This window comes from Odontesthes bonariensis, chromosome 20, assembly GCF_027942865.1.
Source record: "Odontesthes bonariensis isolate fOdoBon6 chromosome 20, fOdoBon6.hap1, whole genome shotgun sequence".
NCBI classification, from domain to species: Eukaryota; Metazoa; Chordata; class Actinopteri; order Atheriniformes; family Atherinopsidae; genus Odontesthes; species Odontesthes bonariensis.
In genome coordinates, this window is record NC_134525.1 from 29658897 (window position 1) to 29683382 (window position 24486).

Below are 24486 nucleotides of genomic sequence, written 5' to 3' on the forward strand. Positions count from 1 at the left end.
ACATGAGCAGAATAAAAAAGTGTCAATAAACATGTTCATTCTTCAACATTGTTTAAGACCAATGTTGGATTATTTACTATTTCTTAAAAGGAACTCTGAGTAAGTCTTAAGTTTGGGTATAAATCTTATGACTTGATGTGTTCCAATTTTCCTCTAATACAAAACCATGTTAAAAAAATATATGAAATACTTTAATAACTTCTAAATCTTCACAGTTTATCCCAAATTTTTAACTACAGTGCCCGTCAACTTTATGTGCACAATTTTAAGGTAAACACAAGAAACTTGTGCTAAAGAAAAAATGGACCAGACTCAGTGAATAATTCCCTATGATCCCTATATAGATCAGTGAGCAGTGCTGACCAACATGTCATTGGGGTCATCAGGTGGGAACCTCCTTTCATCAGTGTTTCGTCGAGTTGGGCCCACGACACCTCCAGGGGGCTAGACAATGATCACTGGCGTCCCAGAGTCACTTCCCTAATGCCAGCCATCACTGCTCCTCACACCACAACAACCATCTTTTTTCTTTTTCTTTTTTTTTTACAACCACAAGCTACCCCAGCCTCTCACCAACTGCACACCAGTCACAGTGGGGTAGGGATACAAACCCTGATTCGGGTAGGGGGTAGAAATAGAAGAGGTAAAGATAAAGTAGGAATGGGATTCAAACCCTGGTTTGGGTAGGGGGTAATGAAAGTATAGAGGGTGCCAGAGGTGGAGGCAGGACAAGACACACTAGCAGATTCAGCAGACAAACTAACCTAAACAGTCCTACAATCACTAAAAATGCCAGCAAAAACAAAGCCATACAAGCCAACTCACCTGAAATGGCCGCCTGGTTTCAAAAGGCTCACATGGGCCACACCCTCCACTTAAATAGCCTGAAATTTCTTCTTTGCTTCTTCAAAGAGTATGTTTTCCCAAAGTGCTCCCCCTGCTGGGCCCCCAGCTACTATTGTGTCTTCTCATCCAAATCCACTGACTGGACTTTACTGCCTCATCTGACACTTCCTTCACTATTTCCCTCACACTCTATCCACTTACACAGACTTTGCAACAAATCCTCTACATCCTACTTCCACTGGACAGATCCTAACTTTCCATCCTCGTTGCACTGCTTCTGCCCCCAACTCCACATACCTAAGCTTTTTCCTTTCATATGCTTCTGCTACTAATTCCTCCCAAGGAACAGTCAGCTCTATGAAATAGACTCTCATTCTACTCATAGACCACAAGACTATATCGGGCCTTAGATTTATAGAAGCTATTTCCAGGGGAACAACAAGCTTATTTCCTAAATCTACCTGCATCTCCCAATCACAAGCATCCTCCAAGCTGCCGTGCCTCCTTATCGTCTTTTTAACTTTCTCCCCCTCTTGAACAAACTGAATTGCCACTCTCTTCACCTTAGACCGTCCTAAGTTTACCTGCCTTCGTTTATCTTCAATACCTGCAGCTAAGCTTCTTAATACTTGGTCATGTCACCATGTATACCGGCCTTGTGACAGACTAACCTTACAACCTGACAAAATATGCCTTAGAGTTACAGTACCTGAACATAACGGGTCTCCATTTACCCAGAGTTTTAGGTTCTGGGGAGTTGGCAATACATCATATGTTGCCTCTATCAAAAATCTAATACTCCTTTTGTCCATACTCCACAGTTCTTTCCAACTAAGCTTTTTCTTCTCTACACCTTCCCAATTCAACCACCGTCCCTGCTTAGCCTGAGCCACTGCCTTTGCACCCCTTAACATTTCCTCCTGTCTACGAACCTGCTCAACAACTAGCCTTCTCTTCTCCTTGGGACCTGCTCTACTCCACACTGGTTTGCCTGGGTCAAGCCCCAAGCTTCCTTGGCCTATTTGTACATTACCCACAATCTCTGCATGTCTAAGAGTTGCTTCTGCCTCCTGAGCTGCCATTCTTGGTTTCCACTTCCTCCCCTTGGTTGGGTTTGGAACCACCAACAGGAGCTCTGTCCTAACTTTTGTACATTGAAACTCCTCTACTAGACTAGATACTAGGAGCTGGAGTATGCCATTCCAATACAGTGCCACAGTACTTAAAGGAGACATATTTTATCTCTTTAAACAAGTTAGAATTGGTCTATGAGCTATACAAAACATGTTCATGAAGTTCTTTGCACAAAATCACTCTCACATGAAGAGATTTCACCAGCTCTATTCTTGCCATTTTCAGTCTCTCCCAAATTGAGCCGTTTAAAGGGCTGTCACTTTTATGCAAATAAGCTGTTGCTGGCCACGTCCCGCCCCGCTCATGAAAAGCCTCCGGCTGCGTGTACTGTTTACCCTTTTGTTTTGAGGGTCCAAACGTACATATATGTACTCAAGTGGTAAAAGGTACATATATGTACCTTTTTTTCTACATGCTGGGGTACAATAGACAGTCTGTGTTAGGCTACTTCAGTATAAGGGTACAAAACTATACCTTCAGAGGGTACTGCCCCAGTGACAAGTCATCGTACCCCTAAAGGTACGATTCTGTACTTTATTTTCTGAGAGTGTATTTTTAAACTGTTTTTTTAAATTCTTAGATTGTTTTTAAAGTGTTTATAATTGTATAAACATTTTTATTGCTTTACTATGTCTTGCTACTGGATGCTTTAATTTCCTTCGGGATCAATAAAGTATCTATCTATCTATCTATCTATCTATCTATTCACTATGAATTAAGGGTTCATTTGTTTTCAGTGCAGAGCTTCTGCAGTCTCCAGCCTGACTCACCTGTGGTGCGTTTCTGGAGACCCAGGTGTCCAGCAGCAGCTCCAGTCTCTGCCGGTGATACCTCCCGGTGGTTTTCACAGCCACGAACAGGTCAGCCTGTGTGAGCTGCTCCACCGGGGCCGAGGGGGAGCGCTCCTCTGCCCCGGGCCCGCTGAGCTGAAGGCGAGCCTCGGTCCCCCCGGCAGGCTTCCACATGTTTTCTCAACAGCGGGACCTCGCGCTGCTGTCGCCGCAGTCACCTGTCTGCTGGTGGCCGGGAGCCTCGTCCTCACTGGCGGACACCAGAAGGAGCTGCCGGCTGCAGGGGGCGCGGATGTTTTCTCAACTTATTTCAGGCGGCTGGCCCGGCAGAGGAGAGCGGCCCGGCACGGAGGAGCGCTCCCCCTCGGCCGGTGCAGCAGCTCACACAGGCTGACCTGTTCGTGGCTGTGAAAACCACCAGGAGGTATCACCGGCAGAGACTGGAGCTGCTGCTGGACACCTGGGTCTCCAGAAACGCACCACAGGTGCAGCCAACAACACAACACTTCATGTGTGATTTTCCTTTCGTAGCCATTGCGCTGTATGCTCGATGCTCGATGGCGGATCTTCAGCTAATGTAGAGGGTGGGGAGTGGGTGGGGACTCGACAGGTATATGCAAATTCCCCTATTGTGACGTCACAATGGGGGAGCCATCCAAATGGCTCACAGCAGCATTTTTTTCTTGACACCAAAGTCTTTCTACTGACCTACAGAAAATGGATGGATGGGTTTTTTCGCGCTTGGAGTGTTTAAAGGAACAGTAGAGACCCAAATATGAAAACAAAGACCTGCAAAAAGTAAGTTTTGCATAATATGTCCCCTTTAAGCATCTAGGAACACCTAGCCACTTCCTAATATAAAAACTAATTAATCTTTCCATTTTTTCTGCAACAGATAATGGAATCTCATACACAGACAGTGGCCACATCACCTAGGAAACATCACCTAGGAAACAATCCAAACTGCAGACATCACAGCTTCAACTTTCCTGGAAGCTCTGATTTATCTATTCTATCCAGTCCCTCAGCAACATCTTTCCGAAACTGCACTGCCCGCTCTCCATCATTCATGTCTGCCTGGTACCACCTGCCTAAACTCTTTACTGCTTTTTCCCTAATTATTGGAATGTTTTCTTCATCTATTACACACTTTGTATCACCTAATTTCCCTCTACTTATTGAGATACTTCTCGACTTAGTAGGTTTGATTTTCATACCAGCCCACTTTAGATTTTTGTTAAGTCTCTCAAATATTCTGTTCATACATGGCACTGTTGTAGTCACCAATGTCATATCATCAATGTATGATCTAATTGGTGTAAGGCGCATGCCATCCTGACGTCTGTCTCCACCCACAACCCACTTGGAAGCTCTAATAATTATCTCCATCGCCATTGTAAATGCTAATGGAGAAATCGTATACCCTGCCATAATGCCTATTTCTAGCCTCTGCCAGCCTGTTGTGAAACCTAATGTACTTAGGTACAAACTTACTTTTGTACTCTAATATCCTGAAAATATGCTCTTACTAAGTTAAAAACTACTACAGACACTTTAAAATACTCAAACGGTTTCCAAATAAGGCTATGTGGCACTGAACCAAATGCAATTGCTGGATCCAGAAATATAACATGCAAGACCTTCTTGCTGTCAGGTGATAAAGCTAACCACCCTTTCGGCAGTTATTCTAGGATGTTAATCTGACAAACTACAAATTTATAACACACACGTCACTGCACGATATATATCTGACGAACAAACAAACGTTACAAACGAGGGTGTGCATTTCTCCTTAATCATGGCACAGCACTGCTACCCACCATTGGCTTTATATTTGTCTGCAAAAACTGCAGATTTGCACACAACTTCTCATCATTGCTGCCAATTTGGTGAGTTTATCCATATCTTTTTTTAGTTGTTGTTAAAATCAAATATGACATTGATGTACACTGATCAGCTATGGCATTATGACCACCCGCCAAACCTTAAGTGTGCTCTCCTCATCATGCCAAAAGAGCTCTGACCAGTCAAAGCGTGGCCAAGGAACATCTCAAGGTGTCCTGGAATGTCTCATACCAGGACCTTAGCAAAGGATCCTTTGTACCCCGTGGGTTGTGGGGAGGGTCTTCGTGTATTGAGCTTGCTTCCCACAAATGCTATAAAATCCCATCAGATTGGTATCTGGAAAGTTTAGGGGTCAGGGGAACATGTTCTTTACAGGCTCTTAACATGTTTTTTGACGGAAGCTTCTTATTAGGGAAGATGTGTTGCCATACTGTATAGCTGTGGGTGGTGGTCTGCAAAAATGTTCAGGTAGGTGTCAGAGTGAAATCCATGAGTGCAGGTTTTCCCTGCAGAACATAGTTACGGATCAAGATGAGAAATGCTGCTCACTTTACCTGTAAGTGGTCATAATGTTATGGCAGATTGGTGTAATGTAGTAGTGTGTTTGCCAAAAGTAACATTACGTTATACAGTGTCCAAAGAACTGTAGGTGTCAACACATGCTTTTCTTCTTATTCTTTGTCTGTCCGGCAGAATAGCTGCAGCTGGAAGCAGGGGTTGGAAGTAATGCAGTACAAATACTTTTGGTACTATACTACATCAAATCTTCCTTACTTTTGATAAAGAAATAAGAAAAAAATACTTTCGTACTTTATTTTACCAATAACTTTTCACTTTTATCTGCTACAATTTCACAGAAATATCAGTACTTTCTATTTCTCCCATTTTCAAAAAAGGATTATTACTTTAGTTTTTGCATCAAAAGAATTAACGTAAGAGTGGGTCCCCTCCATTCCTATGCCGGTCCATTGCTGTCGATAATTTGAGTGAGCAAGGCCTGCGCCAGAGGAAAACAGTGTATCAATTGGACTGCTTGCAGGATGCCCTGCTCGGATCATGCAGTGAATGTCGCATATACATCAACATTTTGTTTTCTTTACTGAGTAAGTACAAACACAATGTCTGACAACCAACCATTATGTGGTTCACGATGCACCATTAAATCTAATGTTCTATTAAATAATTTGGTTTATATGATTACATTAGAGGATGCACAAGAGACTATAAAGAGTTGATTAAGTAAAACTGTAGCAAGAAATTTAGAAGGTTGCCCATGCAGCTGCCACTTGTTGAGATAATTGCTTTAATTAGTTCAAATTACTTACCCTATTTTTAGAACTCAACAAAAAACACTTTCCTACAAAAGTTAGTTATGGGTTAGTTTATTTTGAAAAGCCATTATACATCAAAGTTTCTGTTCAGCTGTCTTAAATATTTAGGAGTTGCTGTTTAATGTATGTGTATGTGTAGTGCATACTAAATCCAGCGCGTTCTGTATAGATCTTACCTAAGCGGAACTGGAGGTAGTCTGATTCACACGTCTGATGGTTTTCTAGGTGCAAGTCTTCGATAAGCACCACAATAGAGGAGTTGATGTGATGTGGGTTCTGAATCAGCCACTCACAGTTGAGGTTGTTGCTATAATTGGACACCAGGTAGCCTGGGGAAGTGAAGTTCCCGCCAGCTGGGTCGTTCAGGACTCCACCACAATCTAAAAAAAAAAAAATGTGAGAGGTAAAGACAAACTCAAAATTTCAACAAGCCAAAAAAGCCGGACTACTTTCGTCAACGCCAAAACAAGGCCGGAACTCTCACGTCTCTCATGTCTTCAACTTGTGCAGAACGCTGCTGCCTGATTTTTAACACTTCTAGGCGTGAACACATTACTCCTGTCCCAAGGTCGAGATCGAAGCAGTGGGGTGATCGTTCCTTTGCCATTGCTGCTCCTAGACTGTGGAACAAACTGCCCCCTGATATCCGCACCATCACTGATCTCGGCCTTTTTAAATCAAAGCTTAAGACCCACCTTTTTAGACTGGCGTTCGAACTCTGATTAGGGCCACTATGCATCCATTCTATCCGCTCTTTTTTAATTATCTTAATTTTATACTAATTTTATTGCACTTGTGGAAGGCTTTTAATGCCCTGCAGCACTTTTAGCACTTTTACCATTTCTGAATCGTGTTTTATGTTTTGTTTTATGTATTGTTGTTTTTATCCTGTTGTAAAGCACTTTGAGTACCAGTTGGCTATTTGTAAAGGGCTATATAAATAAAGTTTGATTGATTGATTGATTGAACTCGGCTCACAGTACGCAGTAGGGGATAAGTCAATGTTCATAAACGATATTGTTAGTATGGGATGTCATAGAGCTTCATGTCAAAAGAGGCGAACTATCTCTTTAAGATAATGCTTTCTGGACCTAAAACAATGCATGCATGGAAGTTTTCAGTTGATCTCCTCCCTCTAAATTGAAAAATGGCCTGTAGTTATATAGCAACTTTTTACCTTATGTAGGCTCTACAAAGCACTAAATATGTTTGGGGTTGTTTTTCCCCCACACAAACAACCATTCAGTACTTCTTATAATACTGTAAATGCTGCTGAATAAAAAGAGTGATACTTCAGGAAATTAGAGACAACTTGGCTTTAAAAACATTTGATATAAAGCTGTTACGTTCAATGGGCCTCATTCAAGAACCACTCGTACGAACAGATTTGTTCTTAACTTCTGCGTATGAGTGATTTAAGGGAACTTGCGCATTTACCAATTTTTTTGTATTTTGAGTTTTCTTTCAGGTACAAACAGAATTTACGAGTGACCCAGACCTGTTGTAGGAGTCACGTAAAATAGTCCGCTGTTATTCAAATCAAGTTTGCTTGACTAATGGATTGTATATTTAATTACTTTGAAGACATCATAAATAAATATATATACATTGTACCCCATAATTATGCTGACAATATTCTATTTGATTGAAGGTTAATTTGACTCTGTATATAACAAGTTCAATGGGAAGCGTAACCAGCAGCTGACTTGCTACTTTTGAATGTCTTAGCGCGTAAGGCTCTTGGAAGAGAGCGTGTGTTCCGAGACCGTGTAGATATCCTTGCGGAGACAGACGAATGGCTGACATCGTGATTTAGATTGCTAAGGACTGTGCTGCTGCAAATATGCAGCTTGCTAGAGCCACAAGTCCAGAAAGAAACACGCCGATCAAACCCAATTCCACCACACATCCAAGTCCTCACCACCCTTGGATTTTTGGCCACAGGAACCTTTCAGAGCGAAATTGGAGACAGATTGGGTGTGTCCCAGTCCTCTGTGAGTTGTGCGCTACCCTTGGTCATCATAGCTCTCATCAGTTTATCACCCATGGTACATCAAATTCCCGCTATCGAACAAGTACAAATTTAGAGGGACTTTCATGCCGTGGCTGGACTGCCAAACATAATCGGAGCAATAGACTGCACACATATACGCATCAAAGCACCCTTGCCGTTGTGGAGCGCACTGAGCTGAAGGCCAGGTGGGTGTGTCTCGATACAGCGCGCGGGGGGGGGGGGGGGGGGGGAGCGGACTGCTCTATAGCCCAGAGAAGGCATGCCAGATTATTTTGTCATGCTGTGTTTTGCACAATATTGCCATGAACGAGGGTCTCCCACTACCTGAACCAGCCCAGGCAGACCAGAAGGTGTGGTGCCAGAAGACCCCCCTTATGGACCGCCCCATCAAAGTGCCATCATGATGAGGCAACAACTGATTGCACGGCTTTTGTTGCAGTCATCGAGCGCCTGGCCATGCCGATACATTTTTTTTTTTAGCCATTTTCATATCAAACCATTTCTTCTTTGTTTCGGTTACATTACGAACTACAAGTGACACAGAATTAACAGCACTCGTAATTGCTTCCCATTTCTTCGCTTTAGCAGGTCCCGTAATTCCACTACTGACATGCTAAAAATGACAGATTTTCCTTTTTGGATCTCTGAAAGCAGAACTTCAATCTCAGAGCCCTTAAAGGTGTTCTTTTTGCGCCTTGATGCCGTTCTCATAACTCAAAACTCAACACATCCTGGCACAGGAGATAGGAAGCGTAGCCTTATATGGTATTATTTTGGGCATGGAGTATGCAAATTTACTATCCTCGTGCACGTGCACTTAAATACGCACTTGAATACGAATGAGTGGCATTCATCAGTTACGCAGGTCGTTTACATACTTTCCCAAAATTAAGAGCTTTTGTTGAATCTGATGTGACGTGTTGGTACGAGACCTTCATACGAAAAAAGTGAGAGAAATTTAGAATAAAAATACGCATATTTTCTTGAATAAGGCGCAATGAGAGCAAGACAAGAGAATGAGCGCTTTGCATTTATGTCAGTCCTGCTTGGTGTTTAAAAACTGGCAGTTTTGGAGATCCTGGTTATATTATTTGACTGTAGAATTTACCTCTGAGCTTTTAATGCTTTTTACTATCAACAACACACAACAAAACAAATCTAATTTTATTGTTGCTGGCATGTTTTAAAAACTAGACCCCCGAAACTGTCTAACCTTAATTACACCAGTATGTTGTATCCCATCCAGAAAGGAAAACATACTTCAGACAATGTTTATACAAACATTGCTGGCAGTGGAAAAGCCCCTCAACATCCTTATTTTGGTTTGTCACATCATATTTCTCTTACCTCTCTTACAAGATTTTTCTTACGAATTACTCCCAGCTGATTAAAAAAAGATTATAGTTATAGTTATAGTGTGGACAGAAAAACCTGCAGCAGCTATGCAAGATGGATTTAGAACACGCATTGGCACACAGAAAAAGCGCATCTGTTTTGAGGGTTAAATGTTAGTAACATCAGCAAATGTGTAAATAAGTTACATGGAAGCATGACAACACTGCCAGAGCAAGACTAAAAGCTGGTATCAAAGAAGCAAAGTAGAGACTATAGCAGAGACTAGACAGAGACCAATAACAATAAATACAGGCCAGTCATTAAGACCATCACAGGCTACAAAGGTAGGTCTGTCTATACCATGTGAGTCATGTTGCCAGACAATCATAATGCATTTTATGCTCACTTTGATCTCCACGAAAGACCATCAATTGTAGGTCTTACCGTTCTCTAGATCAATGATTCCCAACCCTGGTCCTCAAGGCACATCACCCTGCATGTTTTCCATGTTTCCTGCTCCAGCACACCTGATTCAAATGAATGGGCCCCACTGCGCTAAGGCTAGAGGATGCGGTGTTCGACAGAGCCAACGCCACCAACAGCGCCCTATGGTGCCTGCTGGCTGGTGACGCCGGGTCTTTGACACTATCCACGGCCTTTCTCATCAGGGTGAGAAAGGCCTCACAAGTTTGTTTGGCTGGTCCTTAAGAAGGATGTTAGGGCCTGGGCGGGTTCTTGTATGGCATGTCAGCGTGCCAAGGTGCAAGGCCCCTTTGGCACCTTTTGTAGCACCTGAGAAGCGTTTTGACCATGTGAATGTGGACCTGGTGGGTTCCCTGCCTCACTCCCGTCGGTTTACTCGCCTCCTCACCATGGTAGACAGGACCACCAGGTGGCCGGAAGCAGTTACCCTGTCCTCAACTGCGTCAGTAGAGGTGACCCTGTTACAACTTTATTCAAATGTTATAAGGAGCAACTATTCTTTCAGCAGATCAATTAGTCACTAAGAGAACACAAACCGTCATAGTTCAATGCATTATCCGTAGCTACCTGACAGAACGTTTTGTTCTTATTGTCTTGTTCTGTGCTACAGCTGACACTGTCTGTGACATTATCAGTCATAACCAGGCTAACATACCCCAATGCATTCATGGCAATTTTTGGCAATTTCCACCATCCCTCTACTATAATTCCAGTCTTTTAGCAGTTGGTCAACTGCTCCACGTGAACAGACCCAACTCCTTTTTCTCTTACATGTGCTGTCCTGTCCTGAACTATAATAAAACAACAACAAATTTGAATGCAGTTACAATAAAGAGTGAAGTCATATGTCACATTTTAGTGATGATGGTTATTTGGGAATAGGATAGATTAGAATAGAATAGAAAATACTTTGTTCATTATTATTTCTATTTATTTGATCATTTATTCAAGAAAGTCGACTTGATAAATAGCCTCAGCAAAATAGAACTTCTTGAATATTTTCAAGTGAAGCGGTAACCAGGTACATGCTTTTTCCCTACATATCCGGTTTCTTTAGCAAAAAACAAGCTCAGTTAGCATTGGTGAACTTTACATTCCTGATAACTAAAATGTATGTTTGTTCTGGTCCTCATAGACTACTCCCATTGGAGCCAGGCTTAGTAAAACTGGGAACAACTTTTGCCAGATAAAACATCTCACCTGCAGGCTCGTCAGAGGAATAAGAGGCCATAAAGCCACCACTGGATACAGAAGCATCGGTGTGGAACACAATGGCCATAGTGTTTCCAGAGGAACGCACCTGAGTGCCTGCTGGTACAGAACCACAGAATTGCTGTAAGCGAGGGGCATCGGCCGCCAATCCATTCAGTACCTGGAACACAAAGTTTTCAAAGTCATACATTTTCTCTTATCTTCCTGTTTGAACCAAGCAAATGTCAATAATAGAATGGTGTATTAATTTGATCAAAATTCCAAATATTTCATCATTATTAATCTAATCACCAAGCATTTCACCAAGAATTAGGAATATCATCCTTTTTATTTCCAAGCATATACTTTTGGAGCTTTTTGCATTTAGTTTTGATGGCTGTGGTGTAGTGGAGACAGAACAGGGGGAGTGACATGTAGTTAATGGCCTTGCTGTGGTGACCCAGTCTCTGCACGTGGGGCTCAGGCTTCCAGGTGAGCTGCCCCTGAAATACTATTTTAAAACTGGGTAGGGTGTGGGACCAGCTTTCAAAAGCTTTGAGTGCCTGGTCCATGTTGACACTATTGCATCTCATACTTTCTTTTGACTTTTTGTAGTCACACTTTTCAGCTGCAAATCTCCCTGTGTATATGAACCACAAATGTAGGTTGCTATGTTACAGCTAAACAACGTACAGAAGCAGTTAGGTGATGTGTTTGATAAAACACAACATAACTGATGAGAATGGAGTTTTTGTTCCAATCTTTGAGAACCTCCCTTGCACTGCCTGGTGAGCAGCTGGTACCTAAGATTTAATTACAGCACATAATTCATATGTTCATCCACAATTAACATATTTGTCAATCAGAGCTCTACAGTATGAACTGACAGAATGAATAGCAGTGGACTTCTAAAGTGATTATGCAGATGTTTTAGTCTTTCCGGTGGCAGTAGAACTCATCACCCATGCCATCATAAAACATATGTCCAGGTATTCCTCCATCCGGCCCCAAAGTAACCAACCAAAAAGTCAACTTTGCCAGGCATCAGGGCTCATGCTAGTCATGCTGTATTTTTGTTTTAATCACACCCCTACACTCAGCCCAAACTGCCCAAACAAAGTTCAGCCTCCCCGCTTCCTCTCAGTCATCAAAATCTCTTCAGCCTTCAGCACCATCATTTAGTTAGAATCTAAATAGCCCTCCCAATTCACATGGCACATGGGTAACAGGCCTCATTTCTTCACCATCTACATTTCTTCCTCATTTACAATGCACCATTATGGCTCTATTATGACAACACCACTGGCTCTTTTTGCTCAATCAATAGAGTGCCTTGCTGCCTTCAAAGTCCACATGAAATCAAATACTATAATGAAGTGTTTTTACAGTATATAGAAGTAGGGATGTCCCGATCCGATTACGTGATCGGAAATCGGGGCCGAAAAGTAATTAAGATAAAATACAACCTAATAATTTCCTTTGGTGACCAACTACATCTTGTTTAAACCTGAGTACTCAAATGAGCATGATAAAACTCAAAAGATAAAGAGATGAAATACAAAAAAAAAAAAGTATTAGGAGATAGTAACTCACATCAAGGTAGTCAAACGGACAGACACTACCAGAACTTTCCAGCCGCAGGTCATTGATGGTGAGCGTAACCTTGCGGCCTGGTGTCACCACCACCTCCCAGCGACACACTCGGCTGTGAGGATATAAATTGGGGTAATTGGGTGAGGAGATGGTTCCTGAGGGAGCATTAAGTTGGCCTCCACAAGCTGCAGAAGTAGAAGAAAAGAAAAAAACAAAGAGACATGTGAAATTACAATTTCACAGATGATGAACCAAAAAGATCGGAAGTCTGAAGACGCTGCACTGGCAGGGAATCCAAAAAGCTGGTGAAGCAAAAAATAATAATAATTTGGTGCAAGGCTGAACAAAAGCAGACACAAACAGGATGACAATAATAGCAATCTTAAATAAACGGAATAAACTCTAGTTTATTCCGTTTATTCACATAATGTAAATTCACAGTCTAATTTTATTCATATTTATTATATTTATTATATAAAAAAATATGTGCAACCGAGTTTATAATAATCCACCTCAATACAAAGCAATGTATTTTAATCCAATTCAATGCAATTCTTCCCCAAGTGGAGGAGTTCAAGTATCTCGGGGTCTTGTTCACCATGTGAGGGACGAATGGAGCAGGAGATTGACAGGCGGATCGGTGCGGTGTCTGCAGTGATGCGGGCTCTGCGCCGGCCCGTCGTGATGAAGAAGGAGCTGAGCCAGAAGGCGAAGCTCTCGATTTACCGGTCAATCTATGTTCCAACCAAAAGAACGAGATCGCGAATACAAGCGGCCGAAATGAGTTTCCTCCGCAGGGTGTCTGGGCTCTCCCTTAGAGATAGGGTGAGAAGCTCGGTCATCTGGGAGGGGCTCAGAGTAGAACCGCTGCTCCTCCGCATCGAGAGGAGTCAGATGAGGTGGCTCGGGCATCTGGTGAGAATGCCTCCTGGACGCCTCCCCGGTGAGGTGTTTCGGGGCCCGTCCCACTGGGAGGAGGCCCCGGGGAAGACCCAGGACATGTTGGAGAGATTATGTTTCTCGGCTGGCCTGGGAACGCCTCGGGGTCCCCCCAGAAGAGCTGGAGGAAGTGGCCGGGGACAGGGACGTCTGGGTTTCTCTGCTCAAGCTGCTGCCCCCGCGACCCGATCCCCGGACAAGCGGCAGATAATGGATGGATGGATGGATGCAATTCATTGAAATTACATCCAATTAATTTAATTCCACCAAGCAGCATGATGTGGTTACTGGGTGACATCATATCTTGTACAGAAGAGGTTATCTTTATGTCTTTCGAGCAAAGTCTTTGACCAAGCCAGGCCTAAATCTGTCAAAGTGGCTCGTGTGGCCCCTCTTCTGCAACACAAGCTCGAGGGCCACCAAGGTGAAAAAGCTGTTCATCGCTGCTTGCAGCGTCAATTTATCATTCAAATGTTTTTGTTGTGAATTTGCTTCAACTTCCACTCGAGGGAAGATTTTTAACTGTCTTGAATGTTTTTCACTTGTGAATAATCTGTTTTACTGTAGAAGCACATCGTATGACTTTCACATATAAGAAGGCAGAAGGCGGTTGGCACTGTGACTCTAAGTCATTACTGACATGCAGATGTGGTCAGATTGGGATCATTATCAATCGTGAGAAATATAGGTGGTATCGGACCATGTATTGTTGAGTAACGGCAACTTCCTCTTTCACAGCGAAAGACTGGCATTTTACTGGAAGTCATTGGAACTAAAATGACAGAATGTACAGTGAGGCATCATTCCCAGCATGATTTATAATAAGTTTTGGTGTCATACTGGAATTCAGCATGCTGTCACAGCCTTATTTCCAGTAGCAAGTTTTAAAATAAGGCATTGTCCTTTTGTCACATGTTCTCTGAGCTGGTAAGATGGACAAGGAGTTTTAAGTCAAAGAGTAGAACAAAAAAGTTCCTTCTGCAAAATGACTATCATCGAACACATCAAGTTTAGATTGTTAGAGATATAACAACTTCCTATTTCATGACAAGATATCAAAATTTGATAAAAATGTGATTAAAAATAAATTGAAAAAATGTGCTTTGAAAATGAAAGTTAAATCTTGATCTTAAAAATTTTACTCAAAATAAAAAGAAGTGCAGCAAAAATGATTTCAGATTGAAATTCATTTTTTGTTCAGATATTTTTTATTTAAAATTTACACTATATCATTTGCCTTTTTTTCCCCTCTTAGTTTCAGATTGAGACTTTTTGTTTTCAAAACCTTTTTTCTTTTCAACTTCAGATTTTTTCCACCATCAGATCCATTTTTATTTTTTCATATTCCTTTTTCAGCGTTAAACTTTTGGCACTGTCACCCATGAGGGACGGGGGTTCAGATGACAGAGGTGTGGAATCATGAGTGACAGCTAGCTGAAGGATCTCCCTCGATCTCATTTCCTGAAGGCAATGTGAGACCAAATTTTTTCAATATAGGAAAATGCACTGAAGTTTATACATTATATATATTAGAAAGATGACCATTATTCATTGAAAAACAGTTTTAAGTAACTGTAAGTAACGTTTTTGTACATAACTCTGAGAAAAGTTTACTTTTGGATTTTTGTTTGACAGTAATTTGTATGAAAATACAGTTTTTTTCTTAACCCTTCAAAGGTCACTCACTGATATACTTGAGAATTTAAAGTTCCAACTCTTGAGTGTTATTGGGGGCAAGACATGTTTGTTTTTTTTACTTTAGATTTTTTTTACTTAAGAGAAAGTTTGACTGCTTCTGGCTCATTCCTGATTGGTCAGAGCTCGTGACATCACCTATTGTGAAGTCGTCTGACCCTTGCTGATTGGCTGAACAGAGTCACCTGACTTTGTTCTATTGCCAGAGAAGAATTTATTGTGTCCTGATGAGGGAGACGTTGGTCAGGCTGTGTTAAGATTCATAACTGAAGATGAAACTATGGAGGTGGAACAGGGAGGACGTGGGCTCAGGTAGGGTGTGAGGTCTGTGTTGCTGGTGGCCCTGGAGGAGCATGCTGAGAGTTGATCTGAGCTGAACCTATTGAAATACATTGGCTCTGTCCAGGCTTCCATCAATTTGATCCTCTTTCACTTTAAAGTGGAAAACATTCTAGAGTTGCTTTAAGAAGATAACAGTGGGGGGTTTAGCTTGGGCAAGTGCGAGTAGAGAGACAAAAAGTAAAGCAGTATCCACATGATGATAACAATTCTAATATCTAATTGGGTCATCATCACTTTCCCAATATGCATTTATCGAAGCAAAATCCATTCATTGACTTGTAGCAGTCACAGTGCCGTGTGGATTAAGAGTTTTCAAACTTTGACAAAACCAACATTCCTGTGGGGGATGTTTACGTATGTGGATATAAACCAGATCTTCATTTTCTTTCCACAAAGGAAAAAGAGACAGAAACTGCCTAATTTACGTTAACCTTCTACCCTCTTAAGAGCTTTTGGGAGTGAAAAATAAGCAACAGACACTTGCCATAAAAATTGGAAAACTCGAATGAACAAAGGACCTTTCTGTTGGAGATGTTGGAGACCTCACTATCTTATCTTCACCATGAATCGAATTGACATGTTAACACCCTCTTCCCCCAGAGAAAGAGACCAGATGGCTACATACGAACTGAGAAGACTTCACTAAGACTCACTTTTAGTCGAATCTTAAAACTATATTAAATGTGTTTGATAACCGTATACAATTTCTTTCAGGTTTCCAGCTTGATCACAAGACGCATATAGAGACAATTTGTACGATTCTGGCTTAAATATTGACAAAGAACTGATTTTGGTTGAAAATGCCCAACCTGCCTGATGGAACCACATTGCCCCCTAGTGGTCTGCAGTGTTGATTAGTTGAACATTTAAATCCCAGAGGACTCAGTAAAATGGACAAGATATATGCAACTATTAACCTCTAACGATGTCCCTTCGGTATCTATTTGGTATTTGTTTGGTATCCCCATTGTTAACACAGAAAATTAACATTGTGTGGTTCACTATTCATATGTCACGATTTCATAGATATTCATCTGAATTTTGAAAGTCATAATCATCAATTACGTTGTGTGTTATTTTGATGTCTTTATATTGCAAGTCTATGTTATATCTTTAATCTGCATATCTTAACAAGATGTGGTGTTTTCAGAATCACCGAGACAAATGTTCTATGAGACAGAGTTTCTCATCCAGAAATCCCCACGCAAAACAGATCATCTTACACAGTTCAGGCATATCATTGGCTGAAAGAGTAGTGTAAGCTTACGTCACGCCCCGCCTCCGAGAGTCAAAACCCGGAGCCCGCGAAAAACACAGTCTCTCTCTCGTTCTCTTGCTTCTTGCCTCTTGTTCCAGAAGAGTTTCAACCCAGAGTTTCAGAAGGAGATTTGAGCAGAGAACAGCTGCTCAGAGAGTTTTGGAGATGGTTTGAGCAGAAGAGAAGAGCTCACCAGAGTTTGGGAGTTTTCCCATAATCTCAGGAGAGAGCGGAAGGCCGTGAGGATGACCGGAGGAAACCCTCCAGTGAGACGAGAAAGAAAGACCCGAACAAAGATGAGAACAGAATGAAGTTTTCCTACCCAGAAAGCCAACTCCAAGCAACCTTTTATTAATCTTCTGTGAACTTAAGTTCACTTCATCAGAGAAGCAACGGACCCACTGACACTCAGAAGATTCGATCATCTAACCACAGCCCTCGGCACCATCGTTCCCGTTTCCCAGTGAAAGAAGCAACTGAGAAGTCCGCTAAAGTCAGCCACCACAACCAGGAAGGCCCAGAGAGCGGAAGAGAAATCCCCTCGGACCCCGCGTGGCCGCTGCCGTGTTCCGAGCTGACTAAGCAGAACTTCAGCACAGTAAGACCGACCCGTTTTCACCTTAAAGTGGGTTTGATGGATGTCTCGAGGCTTTCACAGAATGATACATTAATCCGAAATGTCAGTATTTAGCGTCAAATAGTCAGCCAACCTAAACTATTTGAATACATCCAGTATCTCCCCATTCCCCATATTTTATTTTCCATTCACTAAGTGGTTTATATAATCACCCATATTCAATGCATCTCCTGTTTGTTTTAAAGGTTCATGTTTTGGTCATATCATTTTAATAAACAGTTCATATATCTATATATATATATGTTATAATCACAGATTGTGTCGTATGCTTTCTTTACGTAATGTCTGTCCAACCAAACGAGAACTTCACGAAAGTAGCGAGATATGAGACTGATTATTAATTAATTATTAATTGATTATTAACTGATTATTAATTTAACATACCAGGATCGTAAGATTTTAACAGTTTCCTACCTGACTGTAACGTAAAGTTAAAATATAGGTAGGTGGTGCCCTAAATTCGAGGTTTAAGATAAATCCTTATATTTGATAACCAATAACGCTACAGACTGAAGTATGATGATGATGTGAACTGTTTAAGAAACACTCAAGACATCCTGCCGCTCCTCTGTGGTAGATCATTGCACACACGCATGTAAGGACAGACATTGTCTTTAAGTTAGTTGGATGGTGATTTTACCAGATGATGCTACAGTTATAAAATCAGGATTAAAATAGTGCTGAACAGCAATCTTGAAATGAATGCTAAAAAAAACTAAACAGAACAATAAAGACATCCTCTGTGAGACACTGTAGAATGTTTCAAATGATCGTGAAAAAACAGTGAACTGAATTTCATGATTTCAGAACTCTATTACCATGACTGGTGAAATGACTCACTCATATTTTACCAAAAACAATGTGCGGTCTTAGAGTAGGCAATGCTTACCAATGTTTAGTGTATGATCATACCTTCAATGCTGGCTTCAAACAGCAGTCTGAATCCAGCTGCATTTATGCTTGTGTCACTCACAAATTTGACATAAGCAAAACTGTCAGAAGTGTCCATGGCGGGTGGAAGGTTGCTGCCACAGTGTCGGCCCAGTAGACGCCCTATACATTTCAAATAAAATTAGTCTTAGTTGCCTTATTGCCTCACCAACAAACACAGATAGTATGTGTGTGTTGTGTGCATAACTTAAAAATAACTGATCTTTCTGTTTTTCTCACCAGAGGCATTGTACTCTCTGACCTCCACATAGTCATCAGAGCATCCTGGAGTGGTTTGCAGGCTCAAATTCTCATAGGTAAGGGTTAGGTAGTGTCCAGTAGGCCCCTCCAAGTACCACTCACAGTTGGCGCCATCAGGGTAATTAGATCCAGGGAAGCCAGGACTGTGGATCGTTCCTGTCTGACCGACGTAGGTTCCTCCACACGTTGCTGTGAGGAGATGGGAGATATAAAATGAGAGCAACCGCAATTTTGTTGCTTCGTTTTCTTTGAAAAAAAATTATATGAACATCAGATGTCTCTGAGTTTTAATGCATTTTTGTTCACGAGAAATTATTTAATCATACCTACTATGTGTGATTTAAAGTTCCTATTTTCTTTCAAGTAATATCACAAAAGGAAATGCTGCTGTTGCTAAGATATGAGTTTCACCATAAAGCTGAGGCGTTCCCAGGCCAGATTTGGCATTGATAATCTAAACCTCTTTCACCTGTGATCCTGATCCTGTGATCATTTCACATATTTGGAAAAACATATCCCAGCATCCATGCAATATTTATCTAAGTGCCAAACCACATTCTGAACATGTTACAACAGCATGACTCCACAGTAAGAGGAGTAAGACTCCACTTTGTATTCAGTTTGGATCTGTTAATCCAACAGGGTGTTTTTAAAAGAAGACCTGATGCAACACATTGGTGAAGTGGCCTCATGGGCTGTGCTTTTTTTTTCTATTTCTTTAAACAACAAGTATAAAATCTAAAAGATTTTTCCATACAATAGCAACAGTTCTCAGACCAGATGTCCTTTGTATTTATACTATTCTCAACTAAATAAATGATTTAGATTAATGGTTAATATGTGTTTTTCTTAGGGCTGGGCGCATTAACTCGCTAATTTTTTAACACCGATAAATATTTTATTGCGCATTAACGCAGGTTTTATTATTTATTTTATTAATGTAAAACTTTGTTGCTCACAGGCTTTTATTTTGTAAAAGTCTGTTGCCATCTGCTGCGGAACCGGAAAAGAAAGTAATCGGCGGATCCACCAAACATGGAGAAGGGTACGGAACTTTTACTCGGCCATTTTCATTTTAAAGTTCTTCCAGACGTCGGAGTCGACTGAACCAAAGTCATCTGTAAACACTGCCAAGTTGAATTGTCTTCTCAGCGTAGTAGTTCCAGTCTAAAATATCACTTAAAGGCAAAACACACAACTGATAGCAGCAAGTCATTCAAGGAAACAGACAGTGGAGCGAGGCTTCTACATAAAATCTACAGAAAGATGCTGATGTTAAAAGTGTGTTTGCACAACAAATGTTATGGCACTTTCATTCATATGGCAGTACATTTAAAATACAATGAAATGCTAAAAGCTATACACTACTTTCAAATTCATTTTTGGATTTTGCGTACAAATGCGATTAATCGTGATTAATCAGGGAAATCATGTGATTAATTAGATTAAAAATTTTAATTGTTGCCCAGCCCTAGTTTTTCTACGTTTTCTAAAGCATTCCAACTTTTCTGGAAACGGGGTTCCTTGCTTTTTGTTTGCACCCCTGTGTCTACATTCAAATTCTAAGATTCTTCAGATTGTGAAGATTGTGTGTGATAAGAGCTATTTGCTTACCAATGGAGTACTTTGCCTTAAATCCTATATGCGTAACACTGGTGTCAGTGCGAAACCTAAGAAGTATGGCAGAATCTGTTGAATGTTGGGTAGATGGTTTGGTGCTGCCACAGAGCCGGGAAATTAAGTCAGAATTTGATGTTGAGCCATCACGGATCTCCAAGTAATCATAGATGCAGCTGAGGAAAAAATTAATATGTGCATAAAAACATTAAAACGTGAAAGTAATGCCTTCCAAATATGACATAACCTTGCGTTGGATTAAACAAGGCACCAATCTGTTCGTTTGTCTGTATATTTTCCATATTCAGAGGTTTGGCTTTGCCGGGTAAATCTGGACTATGACCTATAACCTCACCAACACCCCATCAAGTAGGGAAGTTAACAATTCTTTGGCATGTTGTGTATTTTTAAGGAACATAGAATAAACTTATACCAAAGCATTGATACAAAGAAATTTCAGTATATCTTTCAATAAATTGATTACATAAAATTCTTTGAAAAAAGAAAAGAAAATTACAATCTATTCAGATATTCAGAATATGTTACTTTTTGTCATTTCAAACTACTGTATTCTTGGAGGAATATATAACCAAACTACAAGCTGAAAAGAAAGTAACAGGTGTACCTGGCTGTGGGTTCGATGTAGAATGTATCCTCAAAGTCAATTTGAACAGCTTCTCCATTGGGCACAGTTATTACCCAGATGCAGTCAATATTCTGGGGGTAGTTCTGGGGATAGTTAGGTGAAGTAATGTAGCCTGGTGGATCATCATCACTGAGCTCAATGAAGCCCCCACATGCTGTAGAAACAGAGGAAATAATGGTCCACAGTTTGTTTTTTTAATTATTGACAGCATACAAATAAATTCCTTTGGCAAAAAAAAATGAAAAAGGATTTCAGAACCTTTGTGTGTTTTTTAATTTTTTAAAAAGAATATCTTTCTCAAACATACATCTGTCTTCACAAGAAATCTTTCAGAAAAAAACGTAAACCAATTATCATGACCTCTGCTACTGTGAAAATGAGTAGAATACTCCAAGTAATAACAAGGTCAATTCAATTCTCAAAGAGTACAAAGTTCTGCATTATCACTACTAACACAAAATATTTAATTCATTCTAGAATGTAGACGTAATCTACATTCTATTTTATCTCCGAAAATAAACAGGGAAATATTCTCTACAGACATTATAATCATGTTCTGGGCCTGTCGAATGATAAACATTTTTTTTTTTAAATTAATTGCTCTCCGTTTAAGTAGTCCAAAAAAAGGCAGTCAAATCAATGCACTACAAACTAAACATGTCCAGTAACAATATCTTTATTTGGAGCATATATTGGAATTAAAAAATGTTTAATTTGGGCAAAATTTTAAAATATGAAATCAATATACAATTAATTAACAATTAATTGCAATTAGCTACACAGCCACGTGTGACAAAATGTAATGTATAGTGTTCTAACATAGAAAGAATTTTAGCATTATTCATCATCTTATGGGCTGCTTAAATTACCATTACATATATATATATATATATATATATATATATATATATATATATATACATATATATATATATATATAAATGTTCTTTCCTTTATCTTCTGATAATATAAAATCTTGTTTGATCAAAGAAAAGGCATATAACAAGACTTACATGATTTTACACACACACACGCGCGCGCACACACACACACACACACACACACCTATACTATATATTATATATTTTTGAATTTATTTATTATCTATTTATTTTATGGGATGAATAAAGTATTTTTCTATTCTATTCTATTCTTCTATACACATATATATGTATATACAGTATATATACATGTATAGATTATATATAATATATATGGTTAAAAAATTTGGTTACTGTACCCTGACTGTGGGCTTCAAAAGTCAGTTTAAAGCCACTGGCCTCATTGCTTGCATCTGATACAAAGTTGATAAAAACGTGGCTGTCAGTGGTCTGGAGTAGGGACGGCGGACTGGAACCACAGATACGTTCTCCAAGTAGTGGAGCTGAACCATCTGGACCATTTCTGAGCTGTGGAAATAGTAGTGCGTAAATAAGAGACAAGAGTAACTGCAATTTACCAATTCATTTGTGACAACAGTTAAACCTGAAAAATATAACAAAAACAAACAACAATGGGGCCTAAAATATTCCCAGAAGCAGAATGCATTTCTATGTAGCCTCATTTAAGTAGCCTAAAGTTTCTCTTTTATAAAAACAGCTAAAAGTTCATAAATAATTGTTCCATATGTTTAACATTGTTTGGGTTTGTGGATTTTGAACTTTGCTTTTGTTTTTCATGCCTTAGTTTTACTGTCTGTTGTTTCTATGGAGTTTTCTTGTCTGTTTTTCAGTCATTTGTTTATTCTCTAGTCTTGAGTTGTTTTTTTTGTTCATAGCTCCTCCTTGGTTGCTCTCTGTCTTGTTCTCAATTGTTTTTTGTTCTAGCTTGAGTTGTTGATTTGTAATCAGATTCCTTTAGCTTGTATTATTCTAGACTTCGGTTGTTTGTGTTTTAGTTCCACTCGTGTTTTGTCTTTATCAGTTTGTCTGGGCTTAGTTCAGTTTTGTCTCTTTTTTTTGCTTTTCATGTTGTGAAGTTGTGTGTTCACAACACCAGTAGCTTCACACCAAAATAAAATCTCAAGTGGATGCTAACTTGTAAAAAAATTCTACCTTCTATAGCATGGAGGGTATTAAACTTCAATGCATAATATACAGATATATAGACAATATATAGACTGCTGTTTACCTCCAGATAGTCTCCTGAGCTACATCCAGTTCCAAAGCCCTGAATCTGGAAGGGGCTTTCGAAAGTTATAGACACTCTAAAGCCTGGTGTAACCATCACATGCCAGTAACAGTCTAGACCAGCCATGTAGTTCTGCGGATAGTGGGGACTGCTCAGTGTGCCTCTGTCAACATGCAGGAGGCCACCACAACCTGAAACAACAAACAAATTAATCATGTATGTAGGGGGGTTTCTACACACGACGTCATCGACGCACCGCTGCAGCACAGCTCATTCCCTCCGTCCTCTGCGACAGTCGGCCATCTTCACACGGAGTTTGCTACTGCTAGTTTTGTGCAACATGGCGATTTGGAAATACGCAATAACGAACCATGTTACCAGCATCAGAAGCAAATTCCGTGTAAAGATGCTTCTGCAGAGGCACGCGTCGATGACGTCATCCCAGTAGACGTGTGAGTAGAAAGCTCCCTTCAGCCCCCCCGATAGCCCCCAATAACAACAACATGGCAGCTCTGAGCTAACAGTGCAATAGTACGCGTTCGTTCAGTCATTCGTCTTAAAGTGTTGGTGAAATAAAGACAGATAATGCCTTATTTAGAGGCTGTATTATCTCTGCCCTGTTCTCTCGTTATACGGATATACGTGGATCTCAAGTGATCTAAATATCTTCCGAAGGACGCCGACTTTCACCAAACTGTTATCGATGAGTAGATGAACGTATTTGATGCCAGAAATAAGGTCCAGGTTTAAAAAAAAAACGAAATTCCCCTTTAAGGTGGAGGTTTTCATTTACTACTCTCTTCTTTGTTCCATACTTCACTTTTTTCTTTGTCCATGAATGAAGATATGTTTATCACTAAAAAAAAATGAATGAATAAATCAATAGCATGGATTGCGTCATTGCTGTACAAAAAAATGGGGATTCCACTTTCATGTAAGGCAGGGGTGTCAAACTGATCCAGGAAAGGGCCGGTGTGGCTGCAGGTTTTTGTTCCAACCCTGCAGCAGCACAGCTGACTTGTTTCATTCAATCAACTGAACTGAAGGTCTTAACCAGTTCAGTTGATTGAATGAAAGTAAAATGATGGGAATAATGAGGATATGATATTTATGAATATGCATTAGATGAAAAAACCTTTGGAGTAGGAGGCGTTAAAGCCTTGGCCATTCACAGTGCTGTCTGAAGAGAAGTGTATGAACATAGAGTCTCCTGTTGAGTGCAAAGGACCTGGAGACTCCCGACCGCACACACTCGCCAGCACAGGGGATAGACTGGTCCCACCTGAAAACACAGATTCACAAAAAATAGTGCGTTACAAGAGCAAGCAGACCCACTGAAAAGTGTGCTAGGCCTGGTGGTTCTTTACTGAGGTTTGCTAAAATTCTGTATATAATGGTGATTCCACCTAATGTGCAGAGTTCTCACCTTTATCGTAGCATTTAACAAAGCAGATTTAACTTCACTTCA

The 24486-nt window shown here is 40.4% G+C and overlaps 1 protein-coding gene across 1 annotated transcript in view; it reads right to left on the reverse strand.

Annotated features, from left to right (window-relative positions):
- The window catches only part of cubn (cubilin (intrinsic factor-cobalamin receptor)), a 167520-nt gene that overhangs the window by 41352 nt on the left and 101682 nt on the right, over positions 1-24486 (reverse strand). Inside the window, exons 41-50 of the mRNA XM_075452455.1 lie at positions 24154-24300; positions 23019-23209; positions 22129-22297; positions 20868-21042; positions 20240-20418; positions 18605-18814; positions 18347-18487; positions 12564-12748; positions 10980-11151; positions 6124-6327 (exon numbers count right to left, since the gene is read on the reverse strand). Coding sequence (XP_075308570.1) covers positions 6124-6327; positions 10980-11151; positions 12564-12748; positions 18347-18487; positions 18605-18814; positions 20240-20418; positions 20868-21042; positions 22129-22297; positions 23019-23209; positions 24154-24300 — 1773 coding nt within the window. The remainder of the gene's footprint in view (positions 1-6123; positions 6328-10979; positions 11152-12563; positions 12749-18346; positions 18488-18604; positions 18815-20239; positions 20419-20867; positions 21043-22128; positions 22298-23018; positions 23210-24153; positions 24301-24486) is intronic.